The sequence below is a fragment of the Pimephales promelas genome, chromosome 17, assembly GCF_988280905.1.
Source record: "Pimephales promelas chromosome 17, fPimPro1.hap1.1, whole genome shotgun sequence".
In the NCBI taxonomy this organism is placed as follows: Eukaryota; Metazoa; Chordata; class Actinopteri; order Cypriniformes; family Leuciscidae; genus Pimephales; species Pimephales promelas.
The window spans coordinates 13,552,378-13,567,298 of record NC_142785.1 but is presented as its reverse complement, the minus strand read 5'-3'; the positions used below and the strand labels follow the sequence as shown (position 1 = coordinate 13,567,298).

The window sequence follows — 14,921 nt, the reverse complement described above, 5'->3', positions numbered from 1 at the left end:
TAAATATGATGCACCATAAGCAAATACCCCAATGAACGCTCTGTTTGTTCTCTCATGGTTACGGAGTCCATCTATGATCCTACTGTCTTTCCGCCTGCTCCACCATGCGGATTTTCAGTCTAGTTTACTCTGGTGTTTTGGTCTTCTCCTTAACCTTGGGGATCTTTGGTCCAGTATACTCTGCTGTTGTGGTCATCTGCTCCACCGTGGTGATCTTCAGTCCCCTCTTCTCTGCTGTTGTTATCTTCTGCTCCACCTTAGGGATCTTCAGGCCCGTGGACTGGGAGCAGGACTGGAGAGACTGGGCTAGATTGGTGACCCAGGACAGAGCTAGCAGAGCAGATGGCTAGGGTGGAGTTGACAGGACTGAAGACCATCTCAGTAGACCACCAGGGCAGAGTAGATAACCACAACAGCAGAGTATACTGGACTGAAGATCCCCATGGGGAGCAGTGGGGAAGGTAGATGGATCATAGATGGTTTCCGGGTCCATGTCCAAACAGACAGAGTAGTTTTATTTTTTCTGTTTACCTATTCAGTAAGCTAGAGTTTTCTTTTTAAGTTTTTGTTTTTACTTATGGCGCTTTTCCACTACACAGTACCAGCTCGACTCGGCTCGGCTCACCTTTGTTTGGTTTTCCATTGCATAAAAGTTGTATCTGTACCGGCTTTTATTTTAATCACCTCTGGCTAGGGTTGGGTATCGAGAATCGAGTATCGATTGGAACCGAGACTAACTTTTCGTTTTTCCCGGAATCGTTCAAAAGTTAAAATTTCGATTCCTAGTTTCGATATTCACAGTCCGCCGAGCGGAAGAAGAAACCGCTGAACAACACCAACGAAGAAGCATCTACCGGAAGTGTTGGCATAACCACGCGAGTCGAACATGACTACCTTACGTCGGCGATCCAAAGTGTGGCTTCACTTTTCTAAAAATAACGAAATCTCGGCAAAATGCAAAATTTGTGACAAAAGGAGTATTTTTACAGAAGGAGTATTTCCTTCAGAAAGGATTATTTCCTTCAGAAAGGCCGTTGGTTAGCAAGGTTAGCTAAACTTTTTTGACCCTGCCTCTTAAAAGAATCGGAATCGAGAATCGTTAGGAACCGGAATCGAAACAAGGAATTGGAATCGGAATCAGAATCGTTCAAATTCAAACGATACCCAACCCTACCTCTGGCAAGGTTCTGAGCGAGCTGAGGCGATACTAAAATGTGACGTGAAAGCAATGCCAACTGCTGATTGGTTAGAGAGAATCGTCACTATTCTCTGCGTCATCATTACATCAGATGGAGTATCCGGAATAATCTCCGAAAGTTATCTATTTTTAAATAGTTTGGCTAGAGCTACTTAAACTTACTACTATTATTATGGCAACTCGGAAGAATATGCCGTGGTCAAACGAGGAGGTGCAGACTTTCCTTTGTTTGGTTGCTGAAGAGAGGATCCAGCGAGAGCTTGATGGGGCAACAAGGAACGAAAGGCGTCGCTATGACGACCGGGTACTATTTGTGGCGGTACTGTCTGCAATGGAAAACGGAAGGGAAAAGCGAGTCGAGGCAAGTCGAGCTGGTACTGGTAATGGAAAATCACCATTAGTTAGACTTTTTTTTGTGATATTGAATTTGGTGCCAAGAATTATGAAATTTCAATGGGGTCAAAAATGTTTTGATACCATACAATTCTTATTTAAAGGTACAATATGTATTTTTTGCCTCTAGGGGTTGCTAACCTCTTACAATAACAAAGGCGTAGGTTGATGACACAGTGATAAGCAGAATGATGAGACTTGCTGTCATGCTGATGGATCTAATAATGTTTTTAGATGAGTGAAAACATTCATGTTTTTTAACATGATTGTGGTATGAAGCAGGTTGTGATTTCTAATAAGAGAAAGATATTAGCGCCACACACGAGTCCCGCGGATGTAAAGGAATAAGGACATTTAATTCTACCGAACTACTTGCTGAATTACTACTCACAGAAGTCAGTTTATTTGACGAATTAAACTTGTGAGGTAACGCAGCCCTGTTTAATTTGGTCTAGCATTACAATATCGTACTAAACAGCATCTTAGTGTGTTGAAAGTGATGTTATTCTTGTTGTTACTTTGTTGGCTGTATAAGACTAGCAGTAAGCTAGATCAACATTAGAATAACGTTCTGATCATATTCTCAACATTTCATCATGTTGAGATTTATCACATTGATTTGCCAAGCTCTGTCATGTCCAAGTTAGTCATGGACATGGAGCTCTCAGCAACATGAAAACGCCACACTGATATTGATCCTTGTTTTAGTTCTCCCTTTGTCCCAAAGTCTGCTTGCCATGGTCCATAATGTTTGAACGAAACAACAGCGTACCGCTAGACGTTAGACACTATGCAGTTGTCCATGTCTGTCGCCATGGTTACTATGGCAGTACAAGCGGAAACCATGGATGACGCGGATATTACGTCATTGACAGGTGACAAGTGAACAGGGACGGTCACTTAAAATTGTGAATTTCTCTGAATTTACAAATTCTTGGAAACATTTAGGATAATGGAAGTACACAATTAAAAAATATATATAGCACTGTGCAATTATTTTTTTGAGATTTTGATACAAAAGTCTTACATATTGTACCTTAAAGCAGAAATAACAATATATCATGATATATCATTGTGAGATTTTGGTCATTCGGGCCACCCCATTTGAAAGTGTTGTGAAACGTCTGGGAAGCAACGTGATATAATTTTGTCGAAATGTTGGCACACGTGTGTTTTTCCAAAGAGCAGTGTTGTAGTACTCAAGACTCGGACTCGTCTCGGACTCGGTCTCGAGACCATATTTTAATGGTCTTGGTCTTGTCATGGACTCGTGTGCATTTGGACTCGGAATTGACTCGTACTCGAACATTTTTTTTTTTAGGACTCGGACTTATTCCCGAGTCCACTCGAGTTCAATTAAAAATATTTTTCATGATTATTAATGTATGTTAATAAAATATTTCTTTAAATTGATTGACACGCCCAGTGATTGGGGATTTTCTAGTGCGCAACTGCGCATGACAAATTGTAATAAAATTACTTTTAACACCACCTACTATGTGGCCTTTTTACCCTAAACTGATCATATTTTTTAAACTCTACGTAAATTCAGTAAAATAAAAAAGGACTTCTCTAAGTAAATAAAAGTAAATTAGGTAATCAACCCTCACTGGCCTCGGTCTCGACTCGGACTCGACCATCTCTGGTCTTGGACTCGACTTGGACTCGACTCTCTATGGACTCGGTCTTGACTCGGACTCGACTCTCTCTGGTCTCGGTCTCGACTCGGACTGAGTGAGGTGGTCTCGACTGCCAAAGAGCCTGAGTTTATGCAGTTTAAATGAGTTTAAAAACTATGCACACTAACTCATAAATGTATCCAGTAAATATATCTAGCTCTTGCCCTTTTTGAGTTAAATATGAGTCCAAATAGTTTGTGAACAGACTGTGAGCTGTCTGCCGGCGAATCTAACTTAAAAAAAAAGAAAAAAAAAAGTAAATGTGTTGTAATGAATACCCACATTCTGAAGGCAGTCTTTGTTATAAATTTTTGTTACAGTTCCAGTTTTTAGCTTTTAGTCCCCACAAGTGCAACAGTGCCTGTTTATATCCATTTAAAAAAGCAAATTAGCCTTTGAAAGTCATGTTCTCAGCATACCTCCTACATATCCAGACTCAGGGGGATTTTGGATAAGATGGCTTTCATTGGACAGCGAACATGTTTAAAGATTTGTATTGTTTTACCGTGTGCTGAGGCCTCTGGTAAATGCTTTCTGATCACGTTCTCTTTGTCTGACCTACAGAACTTCCATTTTCCAGTCATTTGACGGATTTAGGGGACAGGGGCTGGATAGGTCAATGTCAGATCACGCAACACTGGATGAGCTGACGCTGAAACTCATGGTTCAAGACTGCTCTTCTTTCACACAACAGCTGCTTCAATTGAAGACACTGCTTCAGGTCAGATACAAACACATGCTATGCCAATATAACCTTTCATGTCTTCTCTGAGTGGCTGAAATTTGTGATAGCATGTTACGTGGCGTATCGTAAGGCTTATTAGAATATTTCATCGACAGAGCTCTTTTAATTAGTGCTGTTTGCACATTCTTAAATATTTTAAGAATCCCCTAACCTTGCATATTTCATTTTGGTGTTTAAATTCCAAAACAGTCAAAAATCTTGTGAAAGGCCTTCCTAGAAAAGTGGAAGTTTTTATAGCTGCAAATCAGGGTCCAACTCCATATTAATGTATATGTATTTAGAATGCATTGTCATTACAGTCACTGTTGGTGTAATTGTCAGGTCTCCTAATACTTCTGTTCATATCATGTATGTCCGAGGTCTTAAGAAGATAATTACAAAGTCTGTTGAATATGATACTTTAAGTGTGGGCTCTTTTAACAACCACCCAGAATGCCCTTTAAACCTCTTATCCAAATGTTAGAGAGATTATAAACCTAGTCGTATACTGCATTATGATGTTTCTGCAGTTACAAAGGTTCATTTTGGGTCAGTGTTTGTATCAGTAAGAGATTGAATTGACTTATTGAATTGGCTTGGGGTCGTGTGGCATTTACCAAGGCAGTTTATGCTGTGGCACAGTTCATCCGGGCCAAAGATCTTTGCCATCAAATGGCTGCAGGGCCGGATGAAGACTCTTTAGTGCCCTGGGCACTGACATCTTAAATGCTTAACTTATTCAACTACACATTCACATTTTTGGAGATAAAATATAATGTGGATAAAATTGAATAAATATGGTTAATAATCAGTATCTAACATGACGAAAACACTCAAACCCCTTTATCTTAACCTCTCTACTTAACATCCAGTCTTGCTGATCCTCCATTTTGAGGTTTTCTATTTTTATTTGTATTTTCTAGTATTTTCTATCAAATGTGACTGTAGTCACATAGTTTTATAAACTGTGAATACAGCTTTTACAAATACACTATAAATGCTGGTCAATGTGACACACACGCGTTTCTCTCTCAGCATGACCCGGTGTGATTAACTCTCAGGTAAGCTACCTGCGACTTATTTTCTGAATGAAAACGGTTCCAGTTATGTTTCCACTTGAGTGGAATAGGCAGAATGTGTGTCGCCAGTCAGGATTGGTCACTTTTCTGTTGCCTGGCTACCAGTTTCTTTGTAACTGGCTAAGCGTGCCATTTTAGTGACATAAACGCAATTTAATAATAGAATGAAAAGAAATAGCTAATCACCCTTCATAACGAGCTAGCTATTTACATCTAATATCATCAGTAAAGTGGTGTATAAAGCTAGGTTTCTACTCGTCGCATCTGCACGTGTGCGAAGGTGCACGGCAAAAACAAAGTCATTGTGGCATAGGTGGTCGTGCGCGTTAGGTGCCCATGGGCCCATTTCTTTTGCCGGTTTGCACTGCATTTTTTGTACGCACGCCGGGCTCCGCATCCAAAGATGCACGACTTCAAGCCGAATCTGGTCAAGCATGTACATCTCATAGCACCGGTACCCAGTTCGTGGGACTAAATTCGTGGGACTAAATTAGTCTACAATAGCAGACATAAGCCCTTTAAATAAAAATAAAAGCCCATGTTTAAAAAAAAAAAAAAAAAAAAAAATGTTCACAAAACTAAATTTTTTTTTTTCAAAACAGGTAAGATGTAAGATAAGGTTGTAGGCTACGTTCTCATATCCATTTTTTCTTTCTTTTTTCTTTCTTTCTAATGTTACAAGTAATAATCTCAAGGTTTATTGCTTTGCACGATTCTTTTGTAGTATGATTTTGATGAATTAAAGTGTACTAAAATAAACATTCACAAGTGTACCTTACTACTTCTCAGTGCTGATTCCTGATGGTTTAGAGGACAATTACACCGACAATCACCCCCTGTCGTTTCAAAGAATAGTACAACGGCGAGCGCATCAAGTATAAATGGCTCATCCGTTTGGGGAGGTGTGCGCGCAGGCAGCGGAGGCTCACGCTGTGGAGCCAGGCGAAAGTAATAACGTGTTTGTATTACCGTACGTTCCAAAGAGCGGACGTTATCAGCCCCGCAGTAGAAAATGAAACCATATCTGTACCGCCTGATCTTGATCGGCATGAAATGAAAGGGATAAGCAACGATGACTTTTTGCCCCTACTGTGGAAAAGCGGTTTATGTTAATATACTGTATTTGGTACAAGTGGACTAGATCTGCTACGCATGCTGCTGCTGATGCTGGTGCAGAGCAAGAATGGACTTGATACTGCCAATCTGTTTTAGGGAAATCTATGGGGAAAGTTACTTTTAAAAGTACAATATTGCTTTACTCCCTAACTTTACTCACTTACTCCCAGCAAGCAATGAGAGAGAAAAGAGGGAAAAGATCTCAGAACTCAAATTCGGGTCATCTGAGGCACCATTTTCTGTGTCAGAGCACTGTTCACAAAGCTGTGGCTTTAACTCAGAGTCGTTCTGAGCTACATGAGCTTAAGCTGTCTCTGTAAAGCTGATTGTAGATCATTTCTGTTAGGAGGGGACATGTTCTAGAGCTCCTTAGAGGAGTTTTGGAACTCCCCAAGTTACACTTATGGCTTTTAAAGGGCTAAAAGAATTTGTAATATGTTATGGGAGTATAGAAAGATCACACATAAGGATGAAAGGACACTCCTACTTGTCCATGCCTTTTCATCATGGGGCCTGTGCACAAAATTGTACTTTTACGAGTTCTTCAAGTGTGTTTGTGAAAGAGAGAGAGAGTGGGTAAAAGATTCTCTTCCAAAATAATCTCTGATAGTATTTCAACATTTTAACTGACACTTTTTTAGTTCAAGCAAGTGTCTCATTTTTATTTATTTATTTATTTAGATTGATGGGTTAAAAATACAACAGTCCAGTGTATGAAATAATCGAGACACACACACACACACACACATATATATTGTTGATTTTGTTTGTTGTTTGTTTCAGATGGAGACAGATGGTTCAGTTGAAGAAAGTTTAGAGGTTTATACTCCAAAATCCACTGACCAATCTTTACTTGATCAGAAGGTAAGATCTTATCTTATCTTTTTAAATATTTTTTTATTTTTTAAAGATTTTGTTTTCTACAAACTTAGATTTTTTTTAAAAAGGTGCAAATATTCCATGTCTCTCCGTTAATTTCAAGTCATAAAAATTACATGCATAATAATTATAATAAATAGATGTCCCGATCAAGTTTTTTGTGCCTCCGATTCGAGTCATTGAATATTGAGTATACGCCGAGTCCCAATCCAAAACTTGCATTTTCTTAGTGCTTGGTGCACACTTCAAGTACATTAAAGTTATTAAAACTGGTGTGAGAGACCAGACCAGACAGTGTAGTTAAGGTGAGTGTGGGCTTTTATGCAGATCCAGGTTAATTCACCACAGTTGTAGGGAATCAGTATTGAGGCAAATTGGAATAGAGAGTTGGAGTAGTAGGGTCTGATGCTGATGGGAAGTCTGGACTTGTGACAGAACCTCTCCCTCCATGGGCGGCACCTGACGACCGACAGTGGTAACGATGAGAACGACCTCTTCCTCTGGTTGTAGGATGATCTGGGTGGTTGACGTGAAACTTCTGGAGTAGGGTAGGGTCTACAATATCATCATGTGGCACTCAAGATCTTTTTTCAGGGCCATAACCTTCCCAGTCGATGAGGTATTCAAGTCAGCCGCCTTGTCGCCAGGAGTCCAGGATGGAGCGGACTGCGTAGATAGGATCCCTGTCCAGCTCGACCGGAGGAGGGGGCATATCAGTTAAACTTGTTGATCTTCCTTTGATTTGTTTATGGCCCAATGTATCTGGGACTCAGTTTACGGCTGGGCTCTCAGAGGCCTGGAGAGCCAGGCGAGGGTCGGTCTGGCTCTTGTGCCTCCTCACTGCCCTTGGCCTGAAACAAAGAGAGTTTTAGCGTACTCTGCCCAGGGAAGATAGTTGTTGGTGGCTATGGCAGTACGATCTCAGGAAGCACTCTATCTACTGGATCTTCCTCTCCGTCTGCCCATTCGATTGAGGGTGGTTGCCAGTTGTTAAACTCACTGACACACCAAGGAGATGGAAGAAACCCTTCTGAACTCTTGAGATCCACGATCTGAAACAATGTCTTCGGGTAAACCATTGTTACAGAGCATACGATTATGTAGGGCTTCAGCAGTCTCCAAAGCAGATGGCAATCCTTTTAATGGAATAAGTTGGCAGGCTTCACCACAAGGAGACAGGTGAATGAGTCAAAAATGGGTAGGTCAGTGATGAAATCCACCAGGGTCGGCGAGGAATGGGCAGCGGATGCATTTTACCTTCGGGAAGATTGGGAAGATCAGGTCAGGTCAGGTCAGGTTCCTTTATTTATACCCGTAGGTAAATTAAGTTCCAGACAACAAGTTTAGGCTATTTCTCAAACATATAAAAGATAACACCATACAAACAGAACAAGACACTAAAATCACACTAAAACAATCTACTCCATCTTAATTCTATTCTTAAAATGAATCACTACTGGGACAAAGCTGTTTTTATTTCGTTTGTTTTACACCATAAAACTCTAAACTATTGATTGGATGGCAGATACTGGAACTCATAATACAGCGGATGAAGCTAGTCATTCAAGATTGAAATACCTATGCACTGTACCTGCCTAGTATACAGTGAAGATGGGTTCAGAAGTGGTTCCCCAATCTGGACCAATTTTACAATCAGGTTAATAGAGTTCTGGTGATTTAAAGTTATGGTCCCATGCCAAGATGCCAGAGAAAAGGAGAGTACGGATTCAATAAAAGCACGATAAAACATACTCAACAGTGTTTTCTCAATTTAAAATTGACACAGTTACCTTAAAAAGAACAGGCGCTGATGCACCTTTTTTACACACCATTTCACAGTTGGCTTCAAAACTCAGCTTTGACTCAATGATTGTCCCAAGATGTTTGTAAGACTGAACACACTCCACTGTTTCACCCTTAATGGATGTGAATTCATGCATATTGACATTCTTTCTGAAATCAATAACCATATCCTTGGTCTTCAGTACATTTAAATGAAGGTGAGACTCCTTACTGTGAAATTAAAATTTTTATTAATATGTTTAATTTAATGTTTTAAATGGAGAAAGCCTCTAAATCTCTGAAAACAGTAGGAGCTCCCAGTGTGACTCTCCTGACTGTCCTTTGACCACACGGGAAAGCCATGCCTTTCCTGTTTCTCATCTCACCGTGTGAAAATGCCTGTTTGAAGTTTGAACACCTGCTATGTTAATTTCTGAGACCATTTGCCTTGGAGCAGGGTCACATTTGCTTTGTTTCAGTGTCTCCAAGCTTCATGTAATCCCACCCTCTTTGAAATGTATGAATTAGAATGTAAGGTTCTTTTAAATCAGACTTCTTTGAGACTATCCTTGAGATGACTAGAGTGACGCAATAAAGAACTTCTGTGTGAAAAGATACCTCAAAAGTCTCCTGGTCTGTTGCGTGGAAGAAAAAAAACTTCACTACATTACACAACTCAACAAAATCATTAAAAATAGGTCCATGACTATTCTCATTATTCTGAAGCAGACTGACAATTACAGTGTCGTCTGCATATTTCAAATCAACACGATTTTCCAAATGACTATGACACATATTTGTGTAAAGGATAAACAGTAGTGGAGAAAGTACACATCTTTGTGGTGAACCCCTGAAGGAAGTAACCTGTTTTCACTCTTTGTGTTCTCTCAGTTAAAAAAATCTAAAATCCATCTGACTAAATTATTGCTCAATTTTAACTGTTCTAAAAGTTTACTTATTAGGATGTGAGGTTGAATCGTATTAAATGCAGAGGAAAAATCTTTAAATAGAAGGCTTGCATGAGACCTGTTCCTCTCCAAATGTTTCAAAAGCAGATGGATCAGGGTGACCGTTGCATCCTCTACACCGCTTTTTGATCTATAAGCGAACTGCATTGGGTCTAATAAACACTCAGTCGTCTTTAATATTTCAGATCTCACAAATTTAAAAAAAAAAAAAAAAAAATCATTACGATAGACGTAAGAGCCACTGGTCTTTAATATTTTTGGACCACTAGCTTTTGGAACTGGGACATTGCATCCTTCCACACCTCTGGAACATGCTGTACTCTCAAGGACTTGTTGAAAATATAATGAAATACAGGGCTCAATTCTTTTGCACAAGACTTGAGGACCCAGCTACAAATTTTATCAGGCCCATATTTACTCTTAACTGAAAAAAAATCAAGAGTAAAAAAAAATTAATTTACTCTTAACGGGCCCTTTCCACCTCTTTTTGGTCTGTACAAAAATGCTGGATGGCGTGGTACCTTGGAGATGGGTCAGGTGGGACATCCTTGGATGAAGCTTATGACTTCCTGAGACATGCCTGGCCACCTGGATGTCCAGATCCTAAGGAAGAGTGTATAATGTCCACGAGGAACTGTTGCAGAACCGATGGAACATAGGTTTGTCCCTCGGGAACTCCCGGCAGAGCAGGTTCGCTGCAGGTACCTTCTCTGATTTGTTCATCTAGATGTCAGTGGATGGGACTGTCAATGGCAGCTGGAGGGAGAATGGGCTCTGGAAGACAGTTGGGTTGGTCAGGGGCATGTATACGGGATGAGTCACAGTAAAGTGAACCGGGTGAAGAATAAAGCCCATCTGGCCTGACAAGGATTCAAGCGCGTGGCTTCTCTGAGGTGTTCCAAGTCACAATGGTCTGTGATCACTTCAAATGGATGGTTGTCTCCCTCCAGACAGTGATGCCACTTCAACGAAAGTTTGATAGCTAGACGTTCCCGATTTCCGATGTCAGAGTTCTGCTCCGCCAGGGACAAATTCTTGGAGGGAGCTTGGGTGAAACCCCCTGCTGATTTGACAACACTGCTCTGGTGAACACTTTCTTAAGCTGGTGGAATGCTTCTGTGGTTTTGGTGACCAGGACAGAGACTTGTGAATTTTACATAGCATGAAGGTGAGAGGAGATGATAGGGTGCTAAAGTTTGCGATAAAGCAGTGATATAAATCAGTGAAGCAAAGGAGTAGTTGGCGTTTCTTTATGGTGGTGGGAATGGGTGAGTTATGGACTGTATCCACCTTCCTCTGGTCCATCTGGATACCTATGGCATCGATGACATATCTCAGAAATGAATAGAGGAAACTCACATTTTTATAGCTTGAGGTAAAGGTGATTCTTCCTCAGCTTTTGGAGAACCTGCACAACGTAGAGGCAATCATGTGCCTCGTTCCGAGTTCCAAAACGATGCAGATACTCCCGGAACACCTCATTCTCGAAGGCCTAAAACACAAAGAGTGGGCTAGCCTATACGGCATGACCTGATATTCATAGTGCCCCAATGGTGTGATGAAGGCGGTCTTCAATTCGCAGGTCCAACTTGGTGAAGATAAAAGCATCTTGAGCACCACTGGAACCAGAGGAAGGGGATATTTGTACAATACCGTCGACTTGTTGAGGGTTTGATAATCAATGGCCGCATGCCACCATTCTTGGCCATAAGGAATGTAGAAGGGCAGGTGAAGAACCCTGGTGAAGAGCCTTGTCTACATACTTCTCCATGGCATTTTGTTCTCGGATGGATAATGGGTACACACTTCCCTTAGGCAGGGTGGTAGCTGGCAGCAATTAAATAACACAGTCCCATGGTCTGTGAGGTGCTAAATGGGTTGCTTACTAAAAACATCCTGGAACACCCTTTACTCCTCTGGGACTTCGACATGTTGCTGTTCAGGACTCTTGATGGTGATTCCTTGGAGGAGCATAACAGATGGTTTAACCATTGAAATAGGTCAAGAGAGAAGTTAAGCAGGTATCAAAGCAGCCGTCACTCCAGGAGAGACAGGGACGTCCCAGGATGATGTCAGATATTGATCCATCCAGCACCAGTAAGGAGATATTTTCATAATGAGTGGCACCAATGTGAAAGAGTGGGAGATGGAGTGCAGTGAGTAATGGTTTCCCCAGGATGGGGTAAATCTTTTGGCAAGGGATTTTTGGGATGGGGAACCGGTTGATGAAGTTTTTGGAGATGAAGTTTCCCACGGAGCCCGAATCAATGAGGGCCTTGGCTGAAACGAAATGCAGCCGCATCGGGTGAAGAATGCAGGGCCGGAAGTTCCAAATCACATGCATCTAAGCGCTTGGCCATATGGGATATATTATTAGATGAGATTTTCCAATCCTGTTGATGAAATTTTCCAATGCTGTTGTTATAAATGGCAAGATCCAACCGTAGTGGATGGTGGTAAACCATTGGTAGGCTGTGATGAGTGCTGGCTCTTTCCATTGGCTTACAGCTGTAATGATTCAAAATTTAACCGAACCTTCAGACACCGAGGATTTTTCCTGCTTGAGATGAAATAACTGGTCATGCACAGTGAGTAAGGTGGCAGATACCTCTTTGAATTTTGTAAGAAAGGCCAACTGGAGTGCAGAGACCAAAGAAATGATGAACACAACCTTTGCTCTATCCGTGGTGAAACCCTGTGGTTGCATTTTGAATAACTGCATGCAATTGGCTAGGAAGCCGCTGCACTTCTCCGTTGCGTCAGAGAAGGGCGCTAGTAAGGCCATGGGACCTTGTGAGGGAGCGATGAGCGGATAAAGAAGCGATTGACGGAACTGGTGATCTAGGATTTATTTCACAATAGTGGTCTGGTCTTCTGTCACAAGATACTAGAGCACAGACAGGAATTTATTAAAGAGAATGGAGGAAAACACATGGGTAAACATAATAGAGTGCCAGCAGGCACTTGAATGACTTAACTAGAGACAGCAGTCTATTTATAATGCAGGATTGAACTGACAAAGATGAAGATAAATAACCGCGATCGGGAGTCAGGTAAGTTTTGCACTGGTGTGAGAGACGAGACCAGACAGTCTATTGAAGGTAAGTGTGGGCTTTTATGCAGGGCCCTGTTAATAAGCCACAGGTGTTGGGAATCAGTATTCGGGCGAATTGGAATGAAAAGGGTAGGCTCTGACGTTGATGGGACGGCTGGACTCGTGACAGGATGTGCAGAGAGTTTCTCAGGGGCAGGGGCTCAACTGTAAATAAAAAGGCAATCAAACACTAGTAATTATATTGAAACAATTACTCATTAAATATATTTATTGGCATATTTATTGTCATATATAATTAGGGCTGTCTATAGTCTAATAGATTAAAATATGTAATCACGATTAATCGCACCCTTTCAAAATTAAGAATAAACCACATGTCTTGTCATAATTTTGTCATAATTTTGCTATATCCAGCAAAATAAACCTTCAGACTGAAATGGGATTAATTAAAGTATTGCAGTCACAGGAAAAAAAAATTAATAAGCGTTGTCAAAAATGTTAAAATGCATTTAAAAATATTTCACACAAAACTGAAAATGAATGCAAAATTATCTGTTAAGCAAACAGATCGAAAAATAAGTGTGAATAAAAATGTTTAAAACGCATTAAAAAATTGTAAGCACAAATTAACTTTAAACGCATTTTAACTTATATTGTACAAAATTCAAAGTTATCCAAATTACATGCAAAATCATGTTTTCTGCTCATATTTTATGTGTGTGATTTAAATAACTTTGAATTCATGTTTCAGTGTTGTGCAATAATTTTAATCATTTTCATGCTTACTATTTTTTAAAGCATTTTTTAATTATTTTTTTGATTGGTGACCGCGTTGTTTGTGTCTCTTCCGACCACTGCATATTCATATCAAACATACAAAAGAAGTTCATAAAGTCTTTATGAGGATTGGGGCATGACCCAGATTGACATAACTCCAAGTGAGCCAACAACTCTTAACATATCCTATGCATGTGCACAGTCCATTGCACCACAACTCTGAAAAAGCACCAACAGTACAGCCAACTCACCACAAAACAAAAACAAATGTGTGTATTGCATAATATTTTTGCTATTAATAAATATGTAATGCTTTTACAACTTTTACATTTACATATTCCCATCCAACCCCTGATCAAAATCAACCTCTGTTCTGATTTGGCAAAAAAATAAATAAAAAAAGGTTCACCTTATCTACTGTTATTTTCTAGGTGGCACTGCTTCTGAAAGAGGTTCAAGAACTGAGAAATGAGCTCAGAAGCAAAGACAGGATGATTGCTGAACTTTCCCAACAGCTGGTGCGTATTTTATTCTAAATATTTGAGAGTAACTAACTTTAAACATTGAAAAATGGGGTATAATATTTTAGTGTGTTATTTTAAAATAATTGGCATGTGCTATAGTAAGTAACAAATCTACACAATTTTGAATGGTTTAGCACAATCTGACCGTTTTACTTAATTTATTTGATAATGCTTTGCAAGGTTTAATTTGTTAACATGAACTAACTTTGAGCAATTCATTTGTTAAAGTATTTATTTATTTTAACTTTTCTAATGTTAGTTCATAAAAATACAGCTCTTCATTGTTAGTTCATGTTACTTCACAGTGCATTAACTAATGTTAACAAATACAACTTTTGATTTTAATAATGTATTTTTTTGTCATCACTTTCTCTCCCTCAAGTTTTGTATGAGTTTCTTAAAGAATTCTTAAAGAATGTTAGTAATCAAACAATGAACGGTAGCTATTGCATACTTCACATATTTAAATAATATATAATTTATGTGCATTGCTTAACTGTCTTGAACTGTCATTTCAATATACAATAATACGTCAGGCTCAATGGTCCTAAATAGGATTGATTTTTAAAAAAAAATAATAATAATAAAAATATATATATATATATCATTTGATTTTGGGATGAAATACATGTTTTTTAAAATCTTCATAAAATCCACACTTATTTTGTGTTTATGAATATTCATGATGTAAATACATAAAGGACTTATAATAATGAAATGTGTATTGCATTCTATTGTGAATGTTCC

General features: G+C 39.6%; 1 protein-coding gene across 3 annotated transcripts in view; it reads left to right on the top strand.

Annotated features, from left to right (window-relative positions):
• Positions 1-14,921, top strand: part of ccser2b (coiled-coil serine rich protein 2b) — a 113,728-nt gene that overhangs the window by 53,573 nt on the left and 45,234 nt on the right. For all 3 annotated transcript variants that reach the window (XM_089121934.1, XM_039691298.2, XM_089121935.1), the window contains exons 6-8: positions 3,835-3,991; positions 6,973-7,053; positions 14,082-14,168. In XM_089121934.1, the coding sequence (XP_088978060.1) occupies positions 3,835-3,991; positions 6,973-7,053; positions 14,082-14,168 (325 nt within the window). The remainder of the gene's footprint in view (positions 1-3,834; positions 3,992-6,972; positions 7,054-14,081; positions 14,169-14,921) is intronic.